Genomic DNA, 24,042 nt, shown 5'->3' with positions numbered 1-24,042 from the left:
GTGTTAAAATTGTCCCCTACACCTGATAACTAGTTGTGTGCCCCTTGGCAGCAGAAACTGCAATCAAGCATTTGTGGTAGCTGGCAATAGATCTTTCATATCACTTGGAAGGAATTTTGGCTCACTTTTCTTTGCAAAACTGTTTTAATTAAGCATTTTTGAGCAACCTGTGTAAGGTTATGTCAAAGTATCTGATTTGGATTTCAGTCTGGACTTTGACTAGGCCAGCACAGCACATTCAAAGGTAGACTTGCAGATGTGTTTTGGATTGTTGTCCTGCTGCATAAATCAAGTGTGCTTGAGCTTCAGGGCACGGAAAGATGGCCAGACATTCTCCTTCACGATTTTCTAGAAGAGAGCAGAATTCACAGTTCCATCAATTACAGCAAGTCATCCTGAAGCAGCAAAGCAGCCCCAGACCACCAAACTACCACCACCATGTTTGACTGTTGACTAGTAAATGATTTTGTTGAGATGAAGAAATCATCTGCTTCTGTGGCTCTGTGATTGGTTGCAAACAGGAAACTTTTAAAGCTGTGATGGACAGGAATATCACTGAGGTCCACCTTATGTAACAGACTGATTCAGCTCCACTACCACAAAGACAGATACAGGAAATAATTTATATCTCATGCTACTATCATCTATAATTCAAATTATCTGTCTGGCAGAGTGTCATCTGGCAGATGTATTTTTAAGGACTGCATGGTAATCACCTCATAGCAAAAAGCCCCCAGTTGGGCATGACTGAGTGAGGTTTACATGTTCTCCCTGTGCCTGCACGGGTTCCTTATGGGGTACCTTGACTTCTTCCCACAGTCCTATAATACTGATTTCAAAATGACTATCGGTGTGAATGTGAACATGAATGCTCGTCTGAGTCTCTGCCACAGACTGGCAACCTGTCCATTTCAACTGCATGAAAAAAAAAGTTCTAAATACAGGGTAAATAACGTATTTTGTATGGTAAACACAGCAGGGAAGTGGACTTCGACCATGCTGACTGAATAAACAAATGCAGAAAGCCTGTGGCACTTTGTCAGGTTTACATACTCAACCAAATTGAGAAAGACTTAAAAAGTGACATTTCCTGTATATGTATGCATTAATATTTTAGTTTAGTTTGGTTTGTAAGTACATAAATATCATTTCAGTTATTTTGTATTTTTTGAATATGCCATCACTCCTAGTTTAAATTAACCATTAAAACACAGGGATACCCCGAGGCCATTTCCACTCCTCCAAAATCAAGAAAACTACTAACAAGCAAATGTGTACAATGTTGCTTTTCTTTCTTCTTCTAATAATAACTGCCAATGATATTACGTAGCTTTATCCTTTTGTAACCTAAGACCTTGATACTGAAAAACAATTTCATAAACAATGCAGATTTCTTTTAAGTGCCACGCCGCTCCTCAGAGACGGTACATTTTTTTGCTGGCGACATTCAACCGAGTGATTTTGTTGCTATACTGAATGCTCTCAAAAGCTACCAGAGAAGCAAACGGAGCTGTCCTCACGCCATCTACAAAACATGCACTTCCTTGTATTGGTTTTAATTCTTACAAATATCAAACAGCACAGTAGACCTCGCAGCCGTTCAAAACGATCAAAGCTTCTATTGAGTTATTGACATCATCTGATAGCAAAACAGACAAACAGAAAATGTTACAATGCATGTCAAGCAACAATGACATCTTTAAATAGCATTAATTATATATAATTACAAAAGAAATGATCACATACAATGACAGCAATGCATGTTCATTAATCAAACAAATGCTGAAAAATATATATGATAATAAATAATTCTAACTGTAAGCACAAGTCAAACAAAATAAAGGAAAGGGAGGAGTCCAAAGTAACATAGATGATTTTGAGTTTTGGGCCAAAAAAAAGGGTGTTGTGATTCACTCAAACAGGTGAGCTTTCAGGTAATTTGTAGACACACATAAAGCTGAAAACTACTCAATTGCACATTGTAATGCTTCACTGCTCCAAACAGGCTCTCTGTAAATTAAAAAACAAAAAGCAACAAGTGCTAAAATCAAACCCAGTGAAATGTATTTAATCCAATTGCACTCAGTGAACAGTTTTACACCTTTCAAATATAGCATTTCACCTCACGCGGACCAGAAACTAGTCTCCCATTGACGGTGGAGCAGAAATTTATCGGTATCAACTCATCAATTGTGGTTTTTTTTGTGCATGTTTTTAAGAATATAATATGCAAAGTAAAACAACTACACTTTGAGAGAAAAAAAATTACACAATACTGCAAATCTAAGACTTATATAAAAGGTCCGATAGTGGTTCTTGCTGGACCTGTGCCCTTCATTCACACAACAACAACAAAATAAAATTAAAATAAAAGTGTTGTCTTAACAATACTGACTTCTCCCAATTTATGTCATCCAGGTACAGTTTGAACAATTTAACATCGCTCATGTTTGATTTGAGTTAAAGAAGTGAGGAGGAAAAGAGAGCACTTACGACAATAGAAGGATCTAGCATTTACTCCTGCATTTCTAGTGGCAACAGTTCCTAGAGGCATAGGGAATGCTTCTTTTAAAAAAAAAAAAAAAAAAAAAACAGCACACATCCTACATAACTTACATCATAAATAATTATTTAAAATAATGACCACAGCATGAATGTTCTACTGAAAAAATTCTACAGTGATGGCAAAAAATGGCCGATCTTTCTGCTGCCCACAGCATGTCAACAGAAATAAAGCCATTTAGAAAATAAAGAAAGTGTTACCCATTTTCCTGTTTTGCTGAGACTTGCCTTTTGTACATCTATAACAATGCCCTTTTGCTTTATATTCTGAATATTACGCTCCATAAGGTTGTGACCCCCACTGCGTTCTGTGCATGTATACTGAAATAATGCCATTGACATGAATTATCGAAACAAAACCGTAAAAACAGGTACAAAAGGTACAATTTAATCAAAGGACCACATGAAGAGGTGTGAAAAAGTCTTCAGTATTCACAGAAAAATATCAACTGAAGTAACTCACCGGACAGGAAGCGTCCTAAGTTTATATACATATGATAAGTAAAATTGAAAATAGATTTTCCTCTCTGTACATAGCACTGTATTCTTTCATCTTCCTCTTCTTTATTTACAAAGAACTCCTGCTCTCGAGGTCTCCCTTGTCTTTCAGTTCTGAGTGGATCTAGTCAAGAGAGATAATGTCAGATATGGAGCCATAAATGGCCGCTGCAGCTGCTGCTGCTTCCACTGAGGACCTTGATAATCCTGAAATGGAATGGCTGTCCCTGTCTCTGTCCCGATCCCGGTCTTTGTCGTGGTCCCGCAGACTGCTCGAAGACACCAAACTACTGGTGCTGCCGCTGTTGCTGCCTCCGTTGGTGGCAGCCAATGTGCTGCTCCCCGGGGTGCCTGGCTGTTCACGTAAGAGCTGAGGGGAGCTGTAGGGCAGGAAACGGTTGAGGAGCAGGTCATGATCCTCTGAGGCTGAAGCCGACGCAGCTGCTGCAGCAGCCATCACCATATTGTAATGCTAACAGGACAAAGAAGAGTGACAACAGTCAAGCATACTGTGAAGAAATATGTTAAAGCCTAGTGCTATATTTACAAAACTTCATGACACTGAAGAATGGGGAGAATAAAACAAACCAAAAAGCAAAAACAGATGACCAAGTTTTAGTTTTAAGACAAACTACTAAGACCTGTGCCTGTCTGACTGCATGCATGCTTTAATATAATAAACAGTAGTTCAACTAACAGCTGCTAAAGATAGAAGCAAAATGGCAAATTAAGTTGTTTTAGTGAATATTAAGTTTAAGGTTGTTCCCAAATGTCACTGGCATGTTTTCCTGTGGTGTTGAATGGTGCTGTGTGTGAGTGATGTGCGGGCAGAGAGTCGTGCAATTTGGAAAGAGGGATGCAAACCAAGTTACTTTCATTAGTAACAATCTACAAAGACAATCACTAAACGCCTCACATGAAGACACCAGTTGTTGTAAGAGGATAACAGAAAACTAGTTTTAGCAGAAATCTGAGAATCAGTTTTCCAAATGACCTCAGATTTGACACGGACCTCAGCGTACACCTGCAAGTAGAGCAGGGCGATATGGCCAAAAATATTTATCACGATATACATTTGAAAATTTGCGATAACGATATAACTGACGATATAATTGATGCGAGACAAAATACAACTCCACAACATTACTAGCGCAAAAAGACAACCTTCCATTAATTTTCACTTAAACAAGAAGCTGGTTTTTATGTACATTAAAGCTTTATAAAAATGTAACAGTGCAAATGCAAATTCCTTGCTGAAAGTTTAACCAAAAGGCATTTCCAGTAGAAATGGGCTGACATATCCTGAGCATAACCATATATAATATCCACTGAAGTTAAAAAGAGGTGCTTTGCAACATTAAACTGTAGTGTGCAGTACGTATTTTTTGGACCATAAGGCACATTGAGCTAAACAAAGCAGTTAGATAAATCAAACTTTATTAAACTCATTCTTCTTGCTTCCTCCACTTCTGTACCATTGATTCATTGATGTTGAATTCTCTGGCAGCTGCTCTATTCCCATGTTGTTGCAGTATATTAATGACTAGCCTTGTATTGTGGATGGATTATCTCAGTTGTTCTCCTGACTGACGTTTGGTCCGTTTACAGCATCCTGCCATGCGATTGCATTTGTCTCTAACCATGAGGAACCTTAGTGTTCATCCTCCAGCTTCACTGTTTATGTTATGCTAACATAGCTGTGTCGCTAGCGATCACGTAGCACATCATTATATACCAGCTAGCCCAACTTCAGTAACCCTACAAACGTCACTGCTGTTTAGTTTCCTGCCTTCATTTATGTTGGAAGTGATAGCAGAGCTGTACGTTTGATTTTTTTTCAGAAATCTCTCAGTCAGAACATGCTATATCATGCTTAGGTAACTAGCGAAACTAGCGAGCTAACTTCCGCTAGCTTCCTGCTAACTTCTAACTCCGTTAAATGTAATAAATTTTGTTTTCATGGATGCCTGGAAGTTAAACTGAATTGTTACACCTGGTAAAGCAGCAATGCTGATCGTTTTATTAGAGATGAAAGAATTTAGACAGTTAACTCTCAGTGATGCTGCAGTGTTTGTTTGACCTGAAGTATACTGAGTTTAGGACCCAGATTACTCCCAGATTTAAGAGCATCTTAGTCCGACAAATACAACAATAACGACGTCGGCTTGCATGTTCTGCAAAAAAATGTGCTTTGTTGTGTATCTGACGGACAAACACCAAACCAGTTCCACATCACTGAAGTTGCACCATTTTTACAAACCAATTCTGGTTCATCTGTTTCACTCAACAATCGGCCATGTGCGTATGAAAACAAAGGCACTGCGCATGCGCGTTTTACTCATATTCTATCGCGATATTTCATTTTCCTATCGTTGCCTAACATTATACCGGTATTACCGTGAACGGTATAATATGGCCCAGCCCTACCTGCAAGTGTTATTTGTTAGCGAGATAATAATTCAAACAGCACTTTAGTAACTTAAGTATGTGAGAAAAAGTGAGGTTGCTGTATGTACAGCACTAAATGTATGAATAAAGCTTAGTTTTGATTTGCACAGCTATCACTGGATAAAAAACATCTGTAAATTTATTTAATTCAATGTACAGATCTAAAGATTTGTCTTACTGAAAATATATCACTCTTTTACAATCTATTTAGGCGGGTTTGTGGTCGCTGGATGAGAATGAGTAACTGTACCTGATTGTCGCCTTGAAGGAAGGAGAAGAAATTTTGATCTGTAAGAAAAAGAAACGACTTTACAAGCTGCGTTCAGAGGCATGAAGTCATTACAAGTGAATAATTTACAACCGATGTATTACAATGAAAATTCCCCAGGTCTCCAGTATATGGAATATTTCCCACAACAAAAACCTTTCTTTCAATTTAATCGACACATTAGAGCCAAATATTTTTACGGAGGTAATTTGAATATCTTTTTATTTTATTAATCCCTCCCAAAAAGCGTCCATGTTCTCCATTTTTTCTGTTTCCTTTTCGCTCAGTGTGTAAAAAAAAAAAAAAAAAAAAGTTCTGAGAAAAAGTTTTTTTGGGTTTGTTTTTTTTTGGAAAAGTAGCATTTAAAGTAAAAATTTAAAGTAAAAACACCTTCCCCAGTTAATTACACTGGTACATTTGATAAATTATCTGATTAGAGAGCCAAATTATTCAGTACAACAATAAATGTGTCCTGATAAGGAAAATTTTGTAACAAAAACCAAAGTCTTATCATTCTCAGCATGCTTTAAAAAAAAAGAAAAAAAAGAAAAGTGTTACAAAATTTCAACTGTCCACTGCACGAAAACAAAACAGAACAAAAAAAAAAAACAACCAACCAAACGAACAGGTTTTTGTTTCTACTGTCTCACCCTTGCGCAAACCTACGTGACTAATGTACACTTAATGACTTACAATAATCACTGTGAAGTTATCTCCCTATGACATGGCGACACTGTAAGACATCAACATTATCCCTAGTTCTGTCTATCAGGAGGCACACTCATGCTGGTAGTCAGATGACAGAATTTAACACATACACGCTATGATGGCAGTGAGATAAAATTCATTTCCTTTAGGGAAATTGACGGGGCTACCTGGCAGGTCACTGGCTGTGTGATAGTAGTGGCGGTAGTCCTGGATGAGAGGTGGTGGGGGAGGAATGTAACTGGTCTCCACAGGTGGCATGCTGGGAGCTCTGCTCACAGGTGAGGCCTGGCTGTGCAGGTTTAGTACTCTGGGAGGAAATAACATCATATGTTTAGAGACAAAAGCAGACAGAGTTGAACACATTTTTTACAGTCATCTCACTTCCTTTGCAGTTTCATGACTTACCCTTTGCTTGCAGGTGGAGAGACGGGTGACAGCGAGGGACAGGCTCTTTTAGGAGGCGGCTCGTCATCTAGCTCATCTTCTGAGGAGCTATCCAGTGTCAGATCGATCACATCTACTTTCTTGCAGTTGTCATTAGAAGACCGTTTGTGCTCATGCGCATCGGTTCCAGACAGATCTACAAGGAAACAGCAATGTCAGTCTGCGTTCCCAGATCATGGGGAAGATTAGATTTAAAGATTAAAATCAACTGACATACCGCTGTCTACACCGTTGTAGGAAGCAGAAACCTCCTGCACTTCTTTCTTTGACCTCATAGGGGCCCAGCTTCCATCTTCTTTGAACTGGATTTCATCACAGTCAGAGCAGCTATTCAAGATTTCCATGAACAACCTAGAAAAACAAGCCATTCCAATTCTATTACAATAATCTTAAGTACTTGTGAGTCACTTAAAAGTCAAACTTCAGAATTACAATACAGCTGTGATTCATCATGAGCAGATTGAGCAACTGATACTAAATAAACATAAACAAGGATTTGTATTATTGGCAATTCCTGTCCAGGAATCCAGTCCAGAAACAGCTGTGTTCAAGATAGTCAGGAGACAATAAAACACAAACCAAGGAAAGTCTGTTTCAAGTTAAAACAAGAAGTTTAACTGAGTTTAATTGCTTATAAAGCTACACGCTATTTATGCAGCATGCAGTTTTATTATTATTTATCTTGACAACTGTCAGACAAGCTGCAGGATTATCCTGATAAAAATCAGGAATGCAGGATGTTAAAGTTAAGCCAACTTTAACTTCATAACCAGATGACTGCATCTGTTTTTGCTAAAGCTGTCTGATCAGCAACATCCACCCAGAACAAGTGGGTTTAATCAAATTAAAAAGGCATTCAGCGCATCCCTTTTTTGCCAATGTTAAAGAAACCTGCTCCACCCTTTCTGGTCAGAAGACGACTGGATTAACATTTCTACAAAGTAGAGGAAGGAGAGCATTTCTGACTACATCATACTAAACGGATGGGCATGGAACCATACCCGACATTAAAAAAATAAAATAAAAAAAAAGACGTGCTCACCCGTCAATAATTAGGTGCTCATATGGTGCCTTCTTGTCACAGACTGGACAAACCCATGTTGGCTTCTTCTCATTCATTTGAATATAAAGAGTAGCATCGAAGCACTGGAGGTGTGAGCATGTCATTGCTCGGCAGGGGATTGTCAGCCTCATCTTCCCCAACTAAAAAAGAAAAGAAAAGAAAGATAATTCGATAAATGTCGCTTTCATTGACTGACACAGTGATCAGTTTTATACTATATAATAGCACAGAACAAAAGCAACAGTCCCCAACCACTTTACATCCAAATACCGTAAACCTCAGGTCACTAAAACTGTAAACGTATTTCTTGTTGCTCTAACAGCAGGCTAAGAAGCAACTAAGAAGCAAGGAGGATAGTGATGAATGGTACTTACAGGACACAGGAGAGAAACTCTTAGACTTGTGGTAGCAATCTCACTCTCTGGATCGGCCGTCAACTTCTCTTTGACTGTAAGCAAAACAAAGTGCTAGAGTCACAACTTTTTAATGTTTAATGGAATTTGTTCTTTGACACACTTAAGGTTCAAAATGTTGCTTGTGTAACAATGTTTTAAGGTTATTATAGTTTGTTGAACTAAAAAAACATAACAAAACTAAAAAAGTGGAAAAAAGTTAACATGTATTGAAAAACTTTAAAAAAAAAAATAACATAAAAGAAAAGCTCTTAAAACATTATATTACAGTAGAGTCTTCACCTTAGAATATAAAATGCCTTGAGGCGACTGTTGCTGTGATTTGGTGCTACAGAAGTAAAACTGAACTGAACTGAAGCACAATGTTGTTGCATAGATTTATTGAGACCAAACATTGTTCCCAGTGTGTCTGTGTTAAAGGAACAATTGTGACCTTGCTACTGACAAATTATTTCATATTGCAAATATAAAAAAACAAACAAAGCTAAAGTAAAAACTAAACACTTTAAACATTAAAAACCAAACTGAAACAAGCAAATTCAGGGGAATTACTCTGATAGTATTGTAGAGTCCCACATACAGTAAGGACTACAAAATTGTGAAGCAGAAAATGTAAGCTCCACCGTTGGCCTTTGTTCACATAAACAAACAGAGGGACTTTTCCAGAGAACATATGAGGAATGCAAAGAAAAGTACCTTTACCTTTGTTTTGACTCTGTGGTCAGACCAGTTAGAAAACTGTAGCAGAGTTACTGTATGAAATTTCTGTTTCTTAAATGTCATTCTCACAAATCATGGGGCAGATCCAGTTCTTTGTACTTCCCAATTAATATCGTGACTTACTCAGAGCCCTGGAGTGGTCAGGGTTCCTGATTCCTTTGGCCCGTAGTCTTTGCAACAACACCGCTGACGACTGCTGTCTGACCAAATACACAGCCATGGAAAAACACTGAAAAAAAGAGGAAATAATAAGCAAACCAGGTCATGCTGATGGTTCATGTTCTCCTCACAACTCCGCAGACCATTTGTTTAAACATAAAAAAATGAGAATCCAGTGTGTTTACCCTGCCAATTTCTGAAGTCCATGACACCACAATTGTGTTGGGGACTGTAGTAGACAGCCGGACAAGAGACGTTATGTTAATGGGGCGACTGGGCCTTTTTGGTTCAACTCCATTTTTGGTGGGAGGAAGATATCCCTATAAGGAACACAACAAATTTAGTAACTCACAGTCACATTATTAAACACTGGAAATGCTCTATGACAAGCAAACAAAAACAAAACAAACACCAAGGACTCACCGGAAGATTACAAGGCTTTCCATTCACCTTCACGCACAGATTTGGGGGGAAATGGTCCTCCTGGGGACAGCTTGTCTCTGATAAGCAAAATCTGAAAATAAGAGAAAACAAATTGCATCGAGGATAAGTTCAGATGTTGAGGAAAAAATGGCAAACACAATTTGTTTCTGTTCAGTTACCACTTTGACAAAAAGGCTGGCTTTCTTTCTTTCTTGCTTATTTTAGGTTTTCGGTTGTGTCAAGTACAGCCATCTCCATCTATGATACAGGAGAGCACTTCTTAACGGATGTCATTCACCAGTTTTTAATGTCATTAAGTATTCTCTGTCATATATACAGTGGGGCAAAAAAGTATTTAGTCAGCCACCGATTGTGCAAGTTCCCCCACCTAAAATGATGACAGAGGTCAGTAATTTGCACCAGAGGTACACTTCAACTGTGAGAGACAGAATGTGAAAAAAAAATCCATGAATTCACATGGTAGGATTTGTAAAAAATTTATTCGTAAATCAGGGTGGAAAATAAGTATTTGGTCACCTCAAACAAGGAAAATCTCTGGCTCTCACAGACCTGTAACGTCTTCTGTAAGAAGCTTTTCTGTCCCCCACTCGTTACCTGTATGAATGGCACCTGTTTGAACTCATCATCTGTATAAAAGACACCTGTCCACAGCCTCAAACAGTCAGACTCCAAACTCCGCCATGGCCAAGACCAAAGAGCTTTCGAAGGACACCAGGAAAAGTATTGTAGACCTGCACCAGACTGGGAAGAGTGAATCTACAATAGGCAAGCAGCTTGGTGTGAAAAAAATCAACTGTGGGAGCAATCATCAGAAAATGGAAGACATACAAGACCACTGATAATCTCCCTCGATCTGGGGCTCCACGCAAGATCTCATCCCGTGGGGTCAAAATGATCATGAGAACGGTGAGCTTTGATCCCAGAACCACACGGGGGGACCTGGTGAATGACCTGCAGAGAGCTGGGACCAAAGTAACAAAGGTCACCATCAGTAACACACTACAACGGCAGGGAATCAAATCCCGCAGTGCCAGACGTGTTCCGCTGCTGAAGCCAGTGCATGTCCAGGCCCGTCTGAAGTTTGCCAGAGAGCACATGGATGATACAGCAGAGGATTGGGAGAATGTCATGTGGTCAGATGAAACCAAAGTAGAACTTTTTGGTATAAACTCAACTCGTCGTGTTTGGAGGAAGACGAATACTGAGTTGCATCCCAAGAACACCATACCTACTGTGAAGCATGGGGGTGGAAACATCATGCTATGGGGCTGTTTTTCTGCCAAGGGGACAGGACGACTGATCCGTGTTAAGGACAGAATGAATGGGGCCATGTATCGTGAGATTTTGAGCCAAAACCTCCTTCCATCAGTGAGAACTTTGAAGATGAAACGAGGCTGGGTCTTCCAACATGACAATGATCCAAAACACACCGCCCGGGCAACAAAGGAGTGGCTCCGTAAGAAGCATTTGAAAGTCCTGGAGTGGCCTAGCCAGTCTCCAGACCTCAACCCCATAGAAAATCTGTGGCGGGAGTTGAAAGTCCGTGTTGCTCGGCGACAGCCCCAAAACATCACTGCTCTCGAGAAGATCTGCATGGAGGAATGGGCCAAAATACCAGCTACTGTGTGTGCAAACCTGGTAAAGACCTATAGTAAACGTTTGACCTCTGTTATTGCCAACAAAGGTTATGTTACAAAGTATTGAGTTGTATTTTTGTTATTGACCAAATACTTATTTTCCACCCTGATTTACGAATAAATTCTTTACAAATCCTACCATGTGGATTCATGGATTTTTTTTTCACATTCTGTCTCTCACAGTTGAAGTGTACCTCTGGTGCAAATTACTGACCTCTGTCATCATTTTAGGTGGGGGAACTTGCACAATCGGTGGCTGACTAAATACTTTTTTGCCCCACTGTATGCTGGCTTGGGAAATCCTACAGGCTAGACTGGATAAATTATGTGTTCTTTAAAGCAAACTTCCCCTTTACTGTTTAGTGTGGTAACAATGTGTCCACATCCAAATATGCTTGTACTTTTCTTTGATTATTTTTGTAATCCCTCATGTCCGTTGTGAATATAAACAAAAGCCTGAGCCCCCAAGAGAAAAACATGCCTTGTATCCTTCACTGTTCATTTGAAAATTTGACCTCAATGTAATTCAACTCAATTCTTATCTTTGCGTAGCTGGGATGGGCTCCAGCCCTCCAGCCCCCCCCCATGACCCTGATAACGATAAGCAGAAGAGCATGGATGGCAGGATCTCATCATTGTCACTTATCATTAACGATAACTAAAATCATAATTAGCAGGTTGAGGCTTTCATTTCTTAAATTTGAAAAGAAAAACACTAGCAGCATGCTTAAAACAAACAAAACTGTCGTAACTTTTGTTCAGGATTAAAACATTTAGAAACAAGTTTCCAGCTGCATGAGCTCTCTTAGGCTTTTTGTTCTTTGGCACGCTTGAGGATCAAAATGTTGCTTGTGTATCAGTGTTTTAAGGGTTCACTTATTACTTGTAGCCACTTAGTTTTCAAACCTTTTTCTGTTCTGTCACTTAAAAGAAAAGTTAGTCTGGATGTGTGCACAGTTGCTCTTTTTTTCTCTAAACTTTTGTTCATGTGACATTACTATTTCTGGCTGATTCAAAATGGAGAGCAGCTAAAAACAGACCCATTACTCACACCGCCACATCACACCGATTAAAACAGATGCTCAAAAGAAAAGGCTATCTTAGTCATACCTTAACTGGACTTGAACAGCAAAGTCACATTTGGTCCCGGATATGTCCCTGAAGAATTCAAAAAGAAGAAATATTTAACACACAACACATGAATGACTCGGTTTTCTCCGATATTTAATTATAAAAGGTTAATTAGCGATAAAGCTTTAAAAGTGACAGTTATTTGCCTTCTCATTTATTTAACTTGCCGAATGTACCAAGAAGCTTTCTCACTTACATGGAGCTGCTGATCTGCTGAACTTGCTGCGGTGTTAATGCAAAGGCATAACATGCTTCCTGGAACCGCTGACTGTTGTCTGAAGCTATGAAAAAGAAACCAGAAACACAGAGTCAGTGGGGAAACCTACAGAAACGACTGAGGTCAACAGATGCTGAACTTTTACCCGGTGCTTTCATGGGATGCACGCAATGGAGAGGTGCTATCACTAAACAAAGCTGAACAGGACGTTGTGGACTCACCCAGGCTGGTTGGCTTTATCAGCTCATCCAGCACATCGTAGAATGACAATCTCTGGAGCTTGACATCAGGGTGTACAGGGTGCAGAGCGGAGGAAAGATGAGGCAGACTCAGCTCGTGCTTAGGCCCGAGTAAGGAAACAGGCAGCAGCGGTGATGGGGAACCGTGGCTGTCAAACCCCAGTTGGGCAAGGCCAGTGGGCAAGCTGGCTGCAGCGTGAACACCGGGAAGAGCTAGGTCCACTGGCGAAACCATTTTGGTTGGAAAGCGCCGCCTGTAGAGCTCTTTGATCTTCATCTGCACTGCGGGACTGCAACCAGCCTTGAGTAGGTGGAGAGCTTTGGTCAAAAGTTCATGTTTGCGCCCATGCTTATTCCGTCCCGCATATCCCAACAACACTTGGAGCTCAGAAACACGAAGGCTCATTACCATTTGCTGGTGAAAAATGAAGAGTGAGGAAAAGAAGATCTATAACAACTTAAAAACAAAAATTTCTAATCTGTCATAAAGAAACAAAAAACTATTTTGTCAATTAAATACAACTGTTAAATAATTTCTTCTTCTTATTATTATTATTTTTAAATAAATAAATAATGCTTTTAAATCCTTTGCTATCTTGCAATGTCCACACACAACATTTTCACTGAGTCATTAATATTTGTCTGTAAACATAGCCCCTCTGAGATGACTATGGAAGAGACAGGCTTTTGGTTAGATGCAGAAATGCACATTTCTAAATGCAACGTCTTTGTACTTTTAATTCATAACACATCAGCACATGTTGCTCGTGGTAAAACAGGATGTGGACATGGTCAGCTGTACAAAATAATGGAAGCCACTACAGAAACTTTTTGAGACATTGTCCAAGATAATCTAACTCTGGTAATGTTTGACAATGAAGGTGGCAACGCTGCAACAGACTGCATTAAACTATATGGTGGTTTTATTTTTTTCAAGGATTTAGCAGGACGTGAGTTTCTTTTATGTTTGTTTAAAAACAAAACAAATATTTTAGAGTGAAATGCAGTGAAGCAAAGCAACAACACTAGCCTGCATGACAGCCTCTGAGACACAGAGAGAATAAAAGTCAATTTTAAATAGTTTCTACTATCTTACATTCTACTGTAAAGCCTCCACTCATATTCTTGTGCTGACTACATGCTGTAATATCTTTGTGGATGACTGCGTTGCAGACAAATAAAGCAACGTTAGCATTAAAAGGACAGGCTGCAATCATATAGTCCATATGCAAATATTTTGGTAATCTCCTCTGACAATCAATCAGTGACCTACCCGGGATAAATATTTAAGCAATGGAAAATATTCTCATGACGCCTTAGAGGTGCAAATTATACTGTGAAGTTGCATAATATGTACTTATTAAAGCTGGCTTGAGAAAACTTAAAACATAGTTTGGAGATGACTACAATGGCATTTCTTTTTTCTGTAACACACTCCCATAACAGGGTGGTGCCTGCCATATTCAAGAATAAGGGATCACAGAGAGCTCTCTCTCTCAGTATAGTATATACCACTAATAAAGACAGTCTTGGTGGTTTTAAATACCAAATGACTAATTAGTGTTAGAATCTGTGTTCTTTTAACTGCAACACCAGCAGTGCAAATCAGAATCACGCATGAAAACACCTTTATAACACATTCCCTACATAATGATGAAGCCAGATTAAAGAAGTGTACTGCAGTATTGCGCAAATCCAACTCTTAACTCAAAAGCGGTACTCTTAGAAATTACAGATAGATTTAAATCTTTAGTGAGCTCATCTCAAATGCATTTTATGCTGTACAAAAGTAACACTTACTGATCAACCTCAATGATTGCTACAGTACAGTTGATATGATCACCTTTGGCAATGCAACGTGTGAGTATCGCAGATATTAGTTCATTTGAAGTGAAGATCAAAATGAAAGCCTTTTGCATGTAGTGTAATTATCCACAGTGAAATAATAATCCATTAACAATATTAAATTAGAAAGTGGGGACACACCGCTGTGGTTTAATAAGTAAAAACTAACTAACACCGCCCGCATGATGCTGGTGTGACCTCACTGAAACAAAACAAGACTTTTCATTGTGTTAACTTGTGTTTGAAAACAAATCGCGTTGGATTACACTAAAACAGGAGTGTGGACAGTGTCTGTAATTTGTTGGACTAGATGTCAAAAGTATAGCCAATCCAAGTTAACCTGCACTAGGATTCCAGGGAATAGACAGAGCCCATCTTTAACACACACTGCGGTTCGCACGGCGAACTACTGTTAAGGCTAGGAGGCTAACATTACAATGCCAGTGGGTTTCACACGCTGACAGGAATATTAGCTTCATCTCTTGCTAAAGCCCACATCCGACCTTATATAAGTGCAGGTGAACCACAGACAGAGCCTAACGCAGAGTGTGCAACAATAACAAAGCTAGTGCTACCGAGCTAGCTCGTCAGCTAACTGTCTATCTAGTCGTTTCTGCTCTGCTGTTTTCTTATCATATGCCTTCATAACAACACTCTTCGGGTGTCTACTGTTAAGTGTCAACGGCGCTAACACCTGAAATTGAAATCTCAGTGTGTGAAACGTTTATTTATCAAGCTAACGTATGTACTCGCTTTACCTTCAGTTCCGCACTCTCCGCCATCTTGTTACACTGGTTGCGCAGGCGCAACAGCCATCCTCAAGAAACATAAAAAGTCAGTTTTCATTCTCCACAGTGCACAGCAGGGGGCGCTGCTGGCACACAAACGACCACAGGGCGTCTCCGAGGTATTACAGACTACTTTGAACAAAAGCAGGGCGCACCTTCAGATCTTAGTTGGCTTGATGCGTTTTGCTCTGCAGTACGTAAAGATAAAACAGGGTCGCGATTAGGCTTAAGACGCAGTGTTCCTTCCCTTTATTCGTGCTATAATTTGTAAATCTTTTATTTAATTTGTCAACTGACAATGGAAATATTTGATCCTTATAATTAAGTCATTTAGACGTAATTAATATTGGCAATCTTAACTTGGGAATCCGCCACTTTTTCCTTGTCTTATAACTTTATTTATATATATATATATATATATATATATATATATATATATATATATATATATATATATATATATATATATATATATATATATATATATATATATATATATATATATATATAACTAAACACCTGATCATTTCAAGTTGTTTCCTTGGGCTCTGGGAAGTTGGATCTAGGTCTCAGTCGTCGATTACCTAGACGAATATTCCACACTCAAAATAGCCTCGGGTTGCTTGTTTTCCGCGTGTAGAAAGCTGTTTTCTCATGGATATGGCATTATTTCCCCCTCCACAAACAGTTATTTAAATAACGCTTACAGCATATAGCTTCATTCATTCATTCACAAAGGTGAAAGGTGCACTCACATAAGTGGGTTTTGCTAAATTAGGAGTCCACTGGCTCACGAGATCCTGTGTTGATTGATTACTTGCAGGAAAAAAAAAGAAAAAAAGTTGTGGGAATCAAAAAGGTAAAAAGAAATGTAAATATGGGGGGAAATAAATCACACTTCTTTAAATAAAATGATTTATTCATTAGCGACCAAAACAAATATTACATGGAGGAATAGACTATTCTTAATAGGATATGTCACTGCTTACAAGGTCGCAGATGCACTAATTCAGCCTACTAATTTCTGTGTTTTTCAAATTTCCAACAGCAAATAGGCATAGTTTGACCGCTACAGAAATAAATATGCTGTATTTCAACGCGGAGGCTTTTTTGTATTTTGTTTTGCTTTGTTTTTTACTGTAATTCCCACCACTCGTTTAAAGTGCATAACATCCAAGGTAAGCTACTGGCCTGCATGGAAGAACACATTAAAATTAGTAGACTTATTTACAATACTGAGAGGATAAGGAGCAATGAACAGTCTAATCAAAGCTGCTATTGTTGATAGGGGGAGGAAAAAATGAAGAAGAAGAAATAATAACCCACCTTTACAACAAACATACATTGTCATTGCACTTTGCCACAAATTATAATAATCGATGGGATAATTTCAATAAAACAAATCACTGTATGCGAGATACATAAACGCTGAGGGTGGAGATCCACTTTTTTTTTTAACTTTTTTTTTTTTTTTTTAAATATTACAGGTAATTACACTTTAGACTACTTTCAGCTTGGCTCAGAGTGTCCGTGGTGGTTTTTAAATCTCCCGTGGTGTGGTTTTTAACAGAAGCTGTGGCTGCGTCCTCGCGCCCCTGTGTCTGATTCACGGTGGTAGCAGAGGCGATTTGAAGGAGCAGGATCCGGTGCAGTGGCGAGGAGTCAACATCTTACAGGAGAAATGGTGTAAAGCGTCGTGAGCTTCTATGAAGAAGGAGATCAAACAATCAATAGTGCACGCGCATGTGAGCGTAAATCATCCTGCTGGGGATTACAGAGGCTGCTGCTGTTTAAATGTTTAGACCTACATAAGACAAGTTAAACACAACTGCACGTTTACAGTTAAATGATGATATGATCGATTCATGATATGAGTCGGAGTTGCTCAAAACAAGTAGTTTGGAAGCGTTTAAAGAGGCTGTGGACCATCCACTCAAATAGCCTGTCCATCCACAATTACCCTTCGACCTTCTCTTTCTGGAGCAATTCACTGGGGTAAGTGTGCACGCAAGAGGCAAGAGCTGGCCACTAATATCTGTTGATATAAAGTTACGTTATGATACCGTTCACCACTTTGCACCCCCGATGCCAAAAACAGAGATCATGTGAAAAATCAGGCTTGTCCGTTATATATGAAAACAGTAAAATAAACCTAATTGAGCACATAGACTGTCGCCGGTGATTTTACATGAAAAATAAGCTATAAAATATCTGTAAATCCCACAGTTAGAAACATCTTGAAACGCTGTTGTGTGCGCTGCCTTTGCTTTAGTTTTCTCACCTCTGACTATGTGAAGCTGCTGGACCATCTCCTCCCTGTAGGAAAGTTCCCTTTTCATTTGATCCTGAAAATTATCTGAGAAGCAAATGAAAGATCTGAGTCAGTAAACCAACCACAATTATTTCACAGACAGAAAAAAACCCCCTTCATTTTAGCCACCGCTGTCCCCAAAGTTACTGACAGAACCATGTAGGAAATGTTTGCACCTCTGATCTTTGTCATTTTAAACAATCATGTAACCTCCACAGCATAAACAAACAAAGTGGAATGTTTGTTTAGAGAGAGGCAATAGTTTCTTATAAATTAAGGCTTTTAAGAGGCTGATGCCATTCATAACAGATGCATGTATTAAACTTGTCGGGCAGCTGATCAGTAGAGGGCGCTCTTCTCAAGCTAAAGCTACAAACCAAGGGCATCAACGGTAGCAAACACCCGGGCATGCCTTCAGCTGGAAACAAAAACATTTTCTTATGACAATAATTTTTTTTATTTATAGCATTTAAATGAAAATAAATCCGACCTATAATTAAAATATTGATGCCACTGATGAAAGTTAAAAAAAGCATTTGCAAGGACATGTTTATATTAGGAGAAATATAAACGGAATACCCTTTAAATATGTTACATCATAACATCTGCTCAGATTTTTGTTTGATAATGTTTCTTCACCACTCTTATATTCATAACAGTCTTACTTTCAGATATAGTAATAGGATGATTATGCTAGGTATCAAAATTTTTTAAAAAAAGTTTCCAATATTAATGATATTACAGGGTTAACATTAACAAGTTTTACTGTCTTGTCCCTAGATTTTTAATAATAATTTTAATATATATATATATATATGCTAAATGGGCCACATATAGGTTTAATTTCTTTCCAAAATTTTTGAAAAACAAATAGTTTTATATATGGAAGCCTTCATCATCACTTAACTACCTGTATGTGACATCGTTTAGTTTCCATTCTTGCAGGTTTATCTTAATTTCTATTCATCTTTACCTGTACTGCAACCAGTGCACATATTTTGGGTATTACATCAATTCTCAATTTTTATATGAGTCTGCCAAATATTCATATTGCTATATAATATGTTTCAGAAAAAAGGTATTTATTTGTTTGTAAGAAAAGGTGGATAAAATTATTTTAAGTTACAAAAAAAATATTTGCTCATATCTCACCTGATATTCACCTGATTAATCACCTGAATGCAGCTGCTTCTTGAGGACATGGTTAGTTTCATTTTCAAAATCATGATCTTTACATTGCCAGTGTGAAGCTGTTAGTGTCATATCCAGATGGTCTTAATGTATGGACTGCAGATGGGAATGTTCTGTAACATTTTTCATTGTGGTGGATGGGGAACCGTTTTATATATAATTATATTATTATAGATATTTTTCAGTTAGTGTTTCATAAAAATCAAACACTGACTTTTTAAAGTTACCCTTTTTTTTCTGCTGTCCACATATATTTTAAAAAAACATATATTCAGTATATCAATATGAAAAAGGGGCAAAGGTAGATCAGATTAAAAGCAGCAGTTATTTAGTTCCGCTGCAGCACATGGGAACTACTGCTGAGGTGGATTTGATATATTAAGGCTTATGTTTTGGCCTCAGTCACAGAGAGGAGGAACATTTGTCTTTACATGCACCGTGGCAGAGATTAGCTTACCTTTTAAATGTTGAAATTCACGTTCCAGCTTTTTCCTCAGCTCCACCTGCTCCAAGAGCTGCTTTTGTAGCTCTTCTGCAAAAATAAACAAATAAATAAACACAGAAAAAGAAACAAATCAAAATCAAACAAAAACGCCGGGTGTTGAAGGAGAAAAGATGAGGGCTTTCCCATCAGCTTCCATGTAGGACACTTCTGCTATTTTTAATGACAGTGATGAGCACATCATTATCATCATCTGCACTGAAAATTCAGAGCAGGTCTTCCTGGACTGCAGACGACACCCCCGCCAAACCCCACATTTATGTAACAAAAGATGAAAGTGGAAAGTCTGAGGTGTTGTCTTATTAACTTTAACTTCAGTTTTTCTAATTTTTTAATTAAAGGTCGCTCCACCTCGAAAATACAAAGACTCTGAAGGTGCAGATGAGCGACAGGACGTTGAAACTGACTCAAGTTTTGCTTGATTTATAAAATTTAGGCCCGCTAATCTACAACCTCTCATGAGCTTTTTTTTATATTTATAAATGTATGTGATGGAGAAAAACTCAATAATGTAGGCTACGTCAAATGTAAACAATAATAATAATAATAATAATAATAATAATAATAATAATAATAATAATAATAATAATAATAATAATAGAAGCAGTAGATAGCTTACCTTTTGCCAGACTTTGTATGTCCCTTTGTGTTGGTAGAGCTCTGGGTGGCGCGTCCTCGCCTGAGTACACATAATATAAATTAAGTTCTTCGGCAAAAATGTAGTCCCACATCTACTGAGCTTTTTTTTTTGTTTTGTTTGAAATCCCTTTTTTCTGACCTCGGTGTAACTTACCTTCATCCGGCTCTCGCTGGTGCTCCTCGCTGCTTTGTTCGTTAAAAGATTTCGTTTCGATCTCCTCCACTGTGGAAGACGGCTCTTCTTTACTTGCACTCTCATCTTAAGACAAAATAAGTCGATATAATTTTTTCCCTCCCTTTTTTTTCATTTTTCTTTTTTTTTTTTAAACAAAGGCAGGAAAATAAAAGTCTAACCGTTTGTTGTAAGTAGGCCTACTCCAGGCGGGTAATTCGCAGCTCTGAATTGATACGGACTGCTCCTTTGTTGCAGCTCACTCCTCTCTGGTGTGTAAACCTAAAGGAAAAAGAATTACCACTTCTTTGAAGTTTGGTGAAAAAAAAAATATTTGTAATGGAGTAAAACATAAAAAAAATGAATAATGAAAACCTTTAATTAATGTATAGATATTTTATTAGAGAAACGATAAAAGATTTTATTCCCCCTCCTAAGTGATGTGGAAATGCCTTTTGTTGTGTTACACTGTTTTAACATAGACAGAAATTCCCCCACAAGCACACATTTCTCTGCTGAAACGTACACATACAGGCAAAAAGAACAGAACCCGATCTTCAGGGGAAAATTACAGCTCTGAATTATCGCCCGTGTTTGAAGTCACTCACTTCGGTGAAAGGTGCAGCTATGTGGCTCTCTGATAACTGCTTGGTCTGCAGTTCTCTTTCAGAGGACTGGGCCACGTGCAGGCTCGTTTTCTGGGAATCGACCAGGCTGCTCTCCTGCAGGCCTTTAGAGTCAGAATCGTGTGGTGAAACGGTGTGTGTCAAAGCTAGGGGAGTCCGAGGACACACCGAAGACAGAGGCCGGGAGCCCTCCTCCTCTTCCTCGTCCTGCGTTTTGTTTGTCTCCACGTCCACGTCTGGCTCGCCCTCACTGTCTACGCACGGGGACACAGAGCGGTAGCTCGAGCTCTCGCTTAAAAAGTCGGGCGATAAGTAACCGGTGCGACAGCCGTTGTACGCGCTTCTGTTGCCGTACAGCTTGGCGATGCAGTCAGCGTCTTTGATGACAGGTCTGAACGCCGACACGTAGCTGATTTTCCGGGGCTGGAGCGGCACCCCCTCCGCCGGCCTCCCCTCGTCCCCTGACTTGTCTTCTTCGTTGCGCAGAGACTGAGTGCTGGAGCATCGGTCATTATCGACCGCGCTGTCTTTCGATGTGTTGGTGCTGCGGTCACTGTGCTCGGACATGTCCATGTCAGTCTGCCTGGGCGGACACAGCAGCTCTGGAGGGGGCTTGTGCTGGGTTTGGGGATATGGGGGCATGGGCAGCGCGCCGGCCGCGGGCCAGAACATGGGGAAGGAGTGGTAGGCGCTGTCCTTGGTGGCAGGCCACAGCACACCCGGGAGGCCGCCTTTGCTTTGCTCGCCCATCATGCCGTCTTCTTTCTTCTGACACAGGCCGAAAGCCGGGAACCCGTATGGGTGAGGGAAGAGGGGCGGTGGGATCTTTTGCATTATCCCGAAGCCCTTGCTGGGCACCGGGATGACCGGGTAGCTGCGCGTGCTCGTCATAGCACCCCGGCTGCCCTCGCAGCTTAGGATCTTTGCGGGGATCTCCGGGGAGCTTTGTGGACGGCTGGGCTCGTGTGATTTCAAAGGAGAGCTAGACCCGAACCCACTGCCTGGCAGCGTCCTCTTGCGACTCCCCCCGTTGAACATGGCCTTCACGTCTTCCCACGCGTGTAAAATCTCCATGGCACTGCCTTTATCTGTTAGTTTTAGATGCCGCCGCCAAGAATTGAAATTAGCTGCGTCTGGCTGCGTGTACTTGGACTCCGGCGTGCGGTGGGAGTGAAATATGAATTTATTCGGGGAGAAGTACATGTTGCAATAGGAGCACTTAATGCACTTGGCCCTGGAGCTGTTGTATCTGGCCGGGATGAAGCTGCCTCGACTCCCCCAGGCGCACTCGTGGGACACATCAAAGGCAAAATTCTCCGGAAGTTTGGGGGGCGAGTGAGCTCCTAGGAAGGACTTACAAAGTCTCTCTGCCTCGCGTTTAGTGATCATCCCGCAGCGCCTGGAGGAGATGGGCATCGCCCCTGCTCTCCGCAGGATCTCCAGCTGGACAGGGGTGCATTGGACGCAAGTGATCCCCAGCGCGACACGCCTGTTGTGTATCTCGTTATAGCTATAATTCTTCAATAAGGTGTTGGATATTTGTGCGAGGCACAGTCTCTCCTGGCCGTCTATTACCAAAGACACGATCTGTATTCCGTACAGCGCAGTCTCTCCGACCTGGTTGGGCTTCAAGTTAGTGCTCGGGTAGGAAAGTTCTTGTTTGGAGTTTGGCGAGGAAGTGGAGTCTCGCCCCGCAGGTATCGAGTCCATCCTTGGAGGCCTAGAAGCTGCAGGGGAAAAAAAAGAAAAGCAAGGTTTGATATGAACACGTGAGTTAAACGAACGCCAAAACTCCAGCTTTATAATTAGCTTTCACTGCAGCGTTTTTAGGTCGAGGACAAGTCATTTGCAGGCCTTCGTTTTTAATTTAAGACACACGAAGCTGATGCTTTATTTTTAGAAATTAGTCTTTAAAGCAGACACTCGTGTTTAGGACATTGCAGAGAAATCATATAAGCTATTCCACGCTTAAAGTTCACGGAATTATATTTGCTTTAATATCTTAAACCTCTTCAGTGTATGAACACGATTATATCAAAGAGACTGCGCGTAAATAATAAGGAACACCCCAAAAACACTCAGTGCATCTGCTGCCCAAAGTCTGTTCCCAAACTCACCTCAGACGCTCGCGCAGCTCCCCTCCGCCGTGAACGACAAAGCTGTGATCAAGTGAATGTCGGAGCAATGACAACTCCGCGCTGGAGGACTTGAAGATGTTTGCTTTAGGAGTGGGACGCAGTTGTCCGTGCAGCACCGCCTCCCTCCCGCCTCTCTGCTCCCCTCTCAGTGTGTGCGGATGGTTTGTGTTGCGCCACCAGCAGCAGCAGAGTCCACATGGCAGGCAGACTGTGGTACAGCCCCCCCACTCCACTACAACGATCGCAATCAAGTGACGGCAAAACTTATGGCAAGACACTCCCACTCACACAGGCAGTCTGAATTAACTATGGATTCATGACCAATGAAGATGAGCTGATCTGAGTGCTTAGTCTCAAAGCAGCCTGGAGGTTTATTGGGTAAAGTGTTTAGAAAAGATACATTAAATAAATGAATAAATCGTTGTTGTTGTTGTTGTTGTTGTTTTTTAAAGCAATCGGCTTTCTTATATTTTAAATATGATAAAAATACATTTAAATTAAAAAATATATATAATATTTTATCATAATTCCGTCATGATGTGGTGTCGGTTACATGCGTTTCATTATTTTTTGCTCCTTCTCAGGGTTATTTGGCATTATGCACGGAGGAGGCTGCAGTGGGATCAGGCATTCCGCTAAAAACAGCAGGGACCCCCCAACACATTGTTGTGCGCGTCCGCCTATGAATACGGCGCTCAGGCCTTCATCATGTGCTGTGTTCCCACGGACACGCCGTTTACCAGCTCCCCGGCCTAAACGCGCGCTGTGACAATCACCAGCTGCTCTATAAGGTCACTTTGGTGATCTCTCGCTTGGGTCCTTCCTTCTTTTTTGAAAGAAAGGCATCCACGAGAAGAAAACTGTGAAGCCTCGTGCCAT

General features: G+C 40.1%; 2 protein-coding genes across 2 annotated transcripts; both read right to left on the bottom strand.

Moving 5' to 3' along the window:
* Positions 1-2,649: 2,649 nt before the first annotated feature.
* On the bottom strand, positions 2,650-15,593 carry pias1b (protein inhibitor of activated STAT, 1b). The gene is made up of 14 exons (XM_085357492.1): positions 15,555-15,593; positions 12,934-13,366; positions 12,692-12,776; positions 12,475-12,522; positions 9,707-9,797; positions 9,469-9,603; positions 9,248-9,353; positions 8,366-8,439; positions 7,971-8,131; positions 7,146-7,279; positions 6,890-7,064; positions 6,652-6,791; positions 5,759-5,796; positions 2,650-3,532 (listed from the first exon to the last, which is right to left on the bottom strand). The coding sequence occupies exons 1-14, from the start codon at positions 15,576-15,578 to the stop codon at positions 3,185-3,187; spliced, it is 1,992 nt and encodes a 663-aa protein (XP_085213618.1). The 5' UTR covers positions 15,579-15,593; the 3' UTR covers positions 2,650-3,184.
* Positions 15,594-17,190: 1,597 nt separating this feature from the next.
* On the bottom strand, positions 17,191-22,735 carry skor1b (SKI family transcriptional corepressor 1b). Its single transcript, XM_085357491.1, has 7 exons — positions 21,008-22,735; positions 20,582-20,681; positions 20,382-20,486; positions 20,208-20,267; positions 19,544-19,618; positions 17,866-17,940; positions 17,191-17,288 (listed from the first exon to the last, which is right to left on the bottom strand). The coding sequence occupies exons 1-7, from the start codon at positions 22,733-22,735 to the stop codon at positions 17,191-17,193; spliced, it is 2,241 nt and encodes a 746-aa protein (XP_085213617.1).
* Positions 22,736-24,042: the final 1,307 nt, after the last annotated feature.

The sequence above is a fragment of the Diplotaxodon limnothrissa genome, linkage group LG7, assembly GCF_057381915.1.
Source record: "Diplotaxodon limnothrissa isolate DT_005_m linkage group LG7, D_limnothrissa_male_GT1.1, whole genome shotgun sequence".
Taxonomy (NCBI): Eukaryota; Metazoa; Chordata; class Actinopteri; order Cichliformes; family Cichlidae; genus Diplotaxodon; species Diplotaxodon limnothrissa.
Note: the sequence above shows the minus strand (reverse complement) of the source record. Positions and strands in the feature narration are given on the sequence as shown.

Bases quoted from the DNA above. Each gene is read 5' to 3' on its own strand.
- pias1b (XM_085357492.1), bottom strand. From the start codon at position 15,578: ATGGCGGAGAGTGCGGAACTGAAG. The intron at 13,367-15,554 runs GTAAAGCGAGTA...ATTTTTCACCAG, and splicing joins CGGAGAGTGCGGAACTGAAG to CAAATGGTAATGAGCCTTCG. The intron at 12,777-12,933 runs GTGAGTCCACAA...TCTTTTTCATAG, and splicing joins GATAAAGCCAACCAGCCTGG to CTTCAGACAACAGTCAGCGG.
- skor1b (XM_085357491.1), bottom strand. From the start codon at position 22,735: ATGGACTCGATACCTGCGGGGCGAGACTCCACTTCCTCGCCAAACTCC. The intron at 20,682-21,007 runs GTGAGTGACTTC...TTTTTCCTTTAG, and splicing joins TAGCTGCACCTTTCACCGAA to GTTTACACACCAGAGAGGAG. The intron at 17,941-19,543 runs GTAAGCTAATCT...TTTGCTTCTCAG, and splicing joins TGAATTTCAACATTTAAAAG to ATAATTTTCAGGATCAAATG.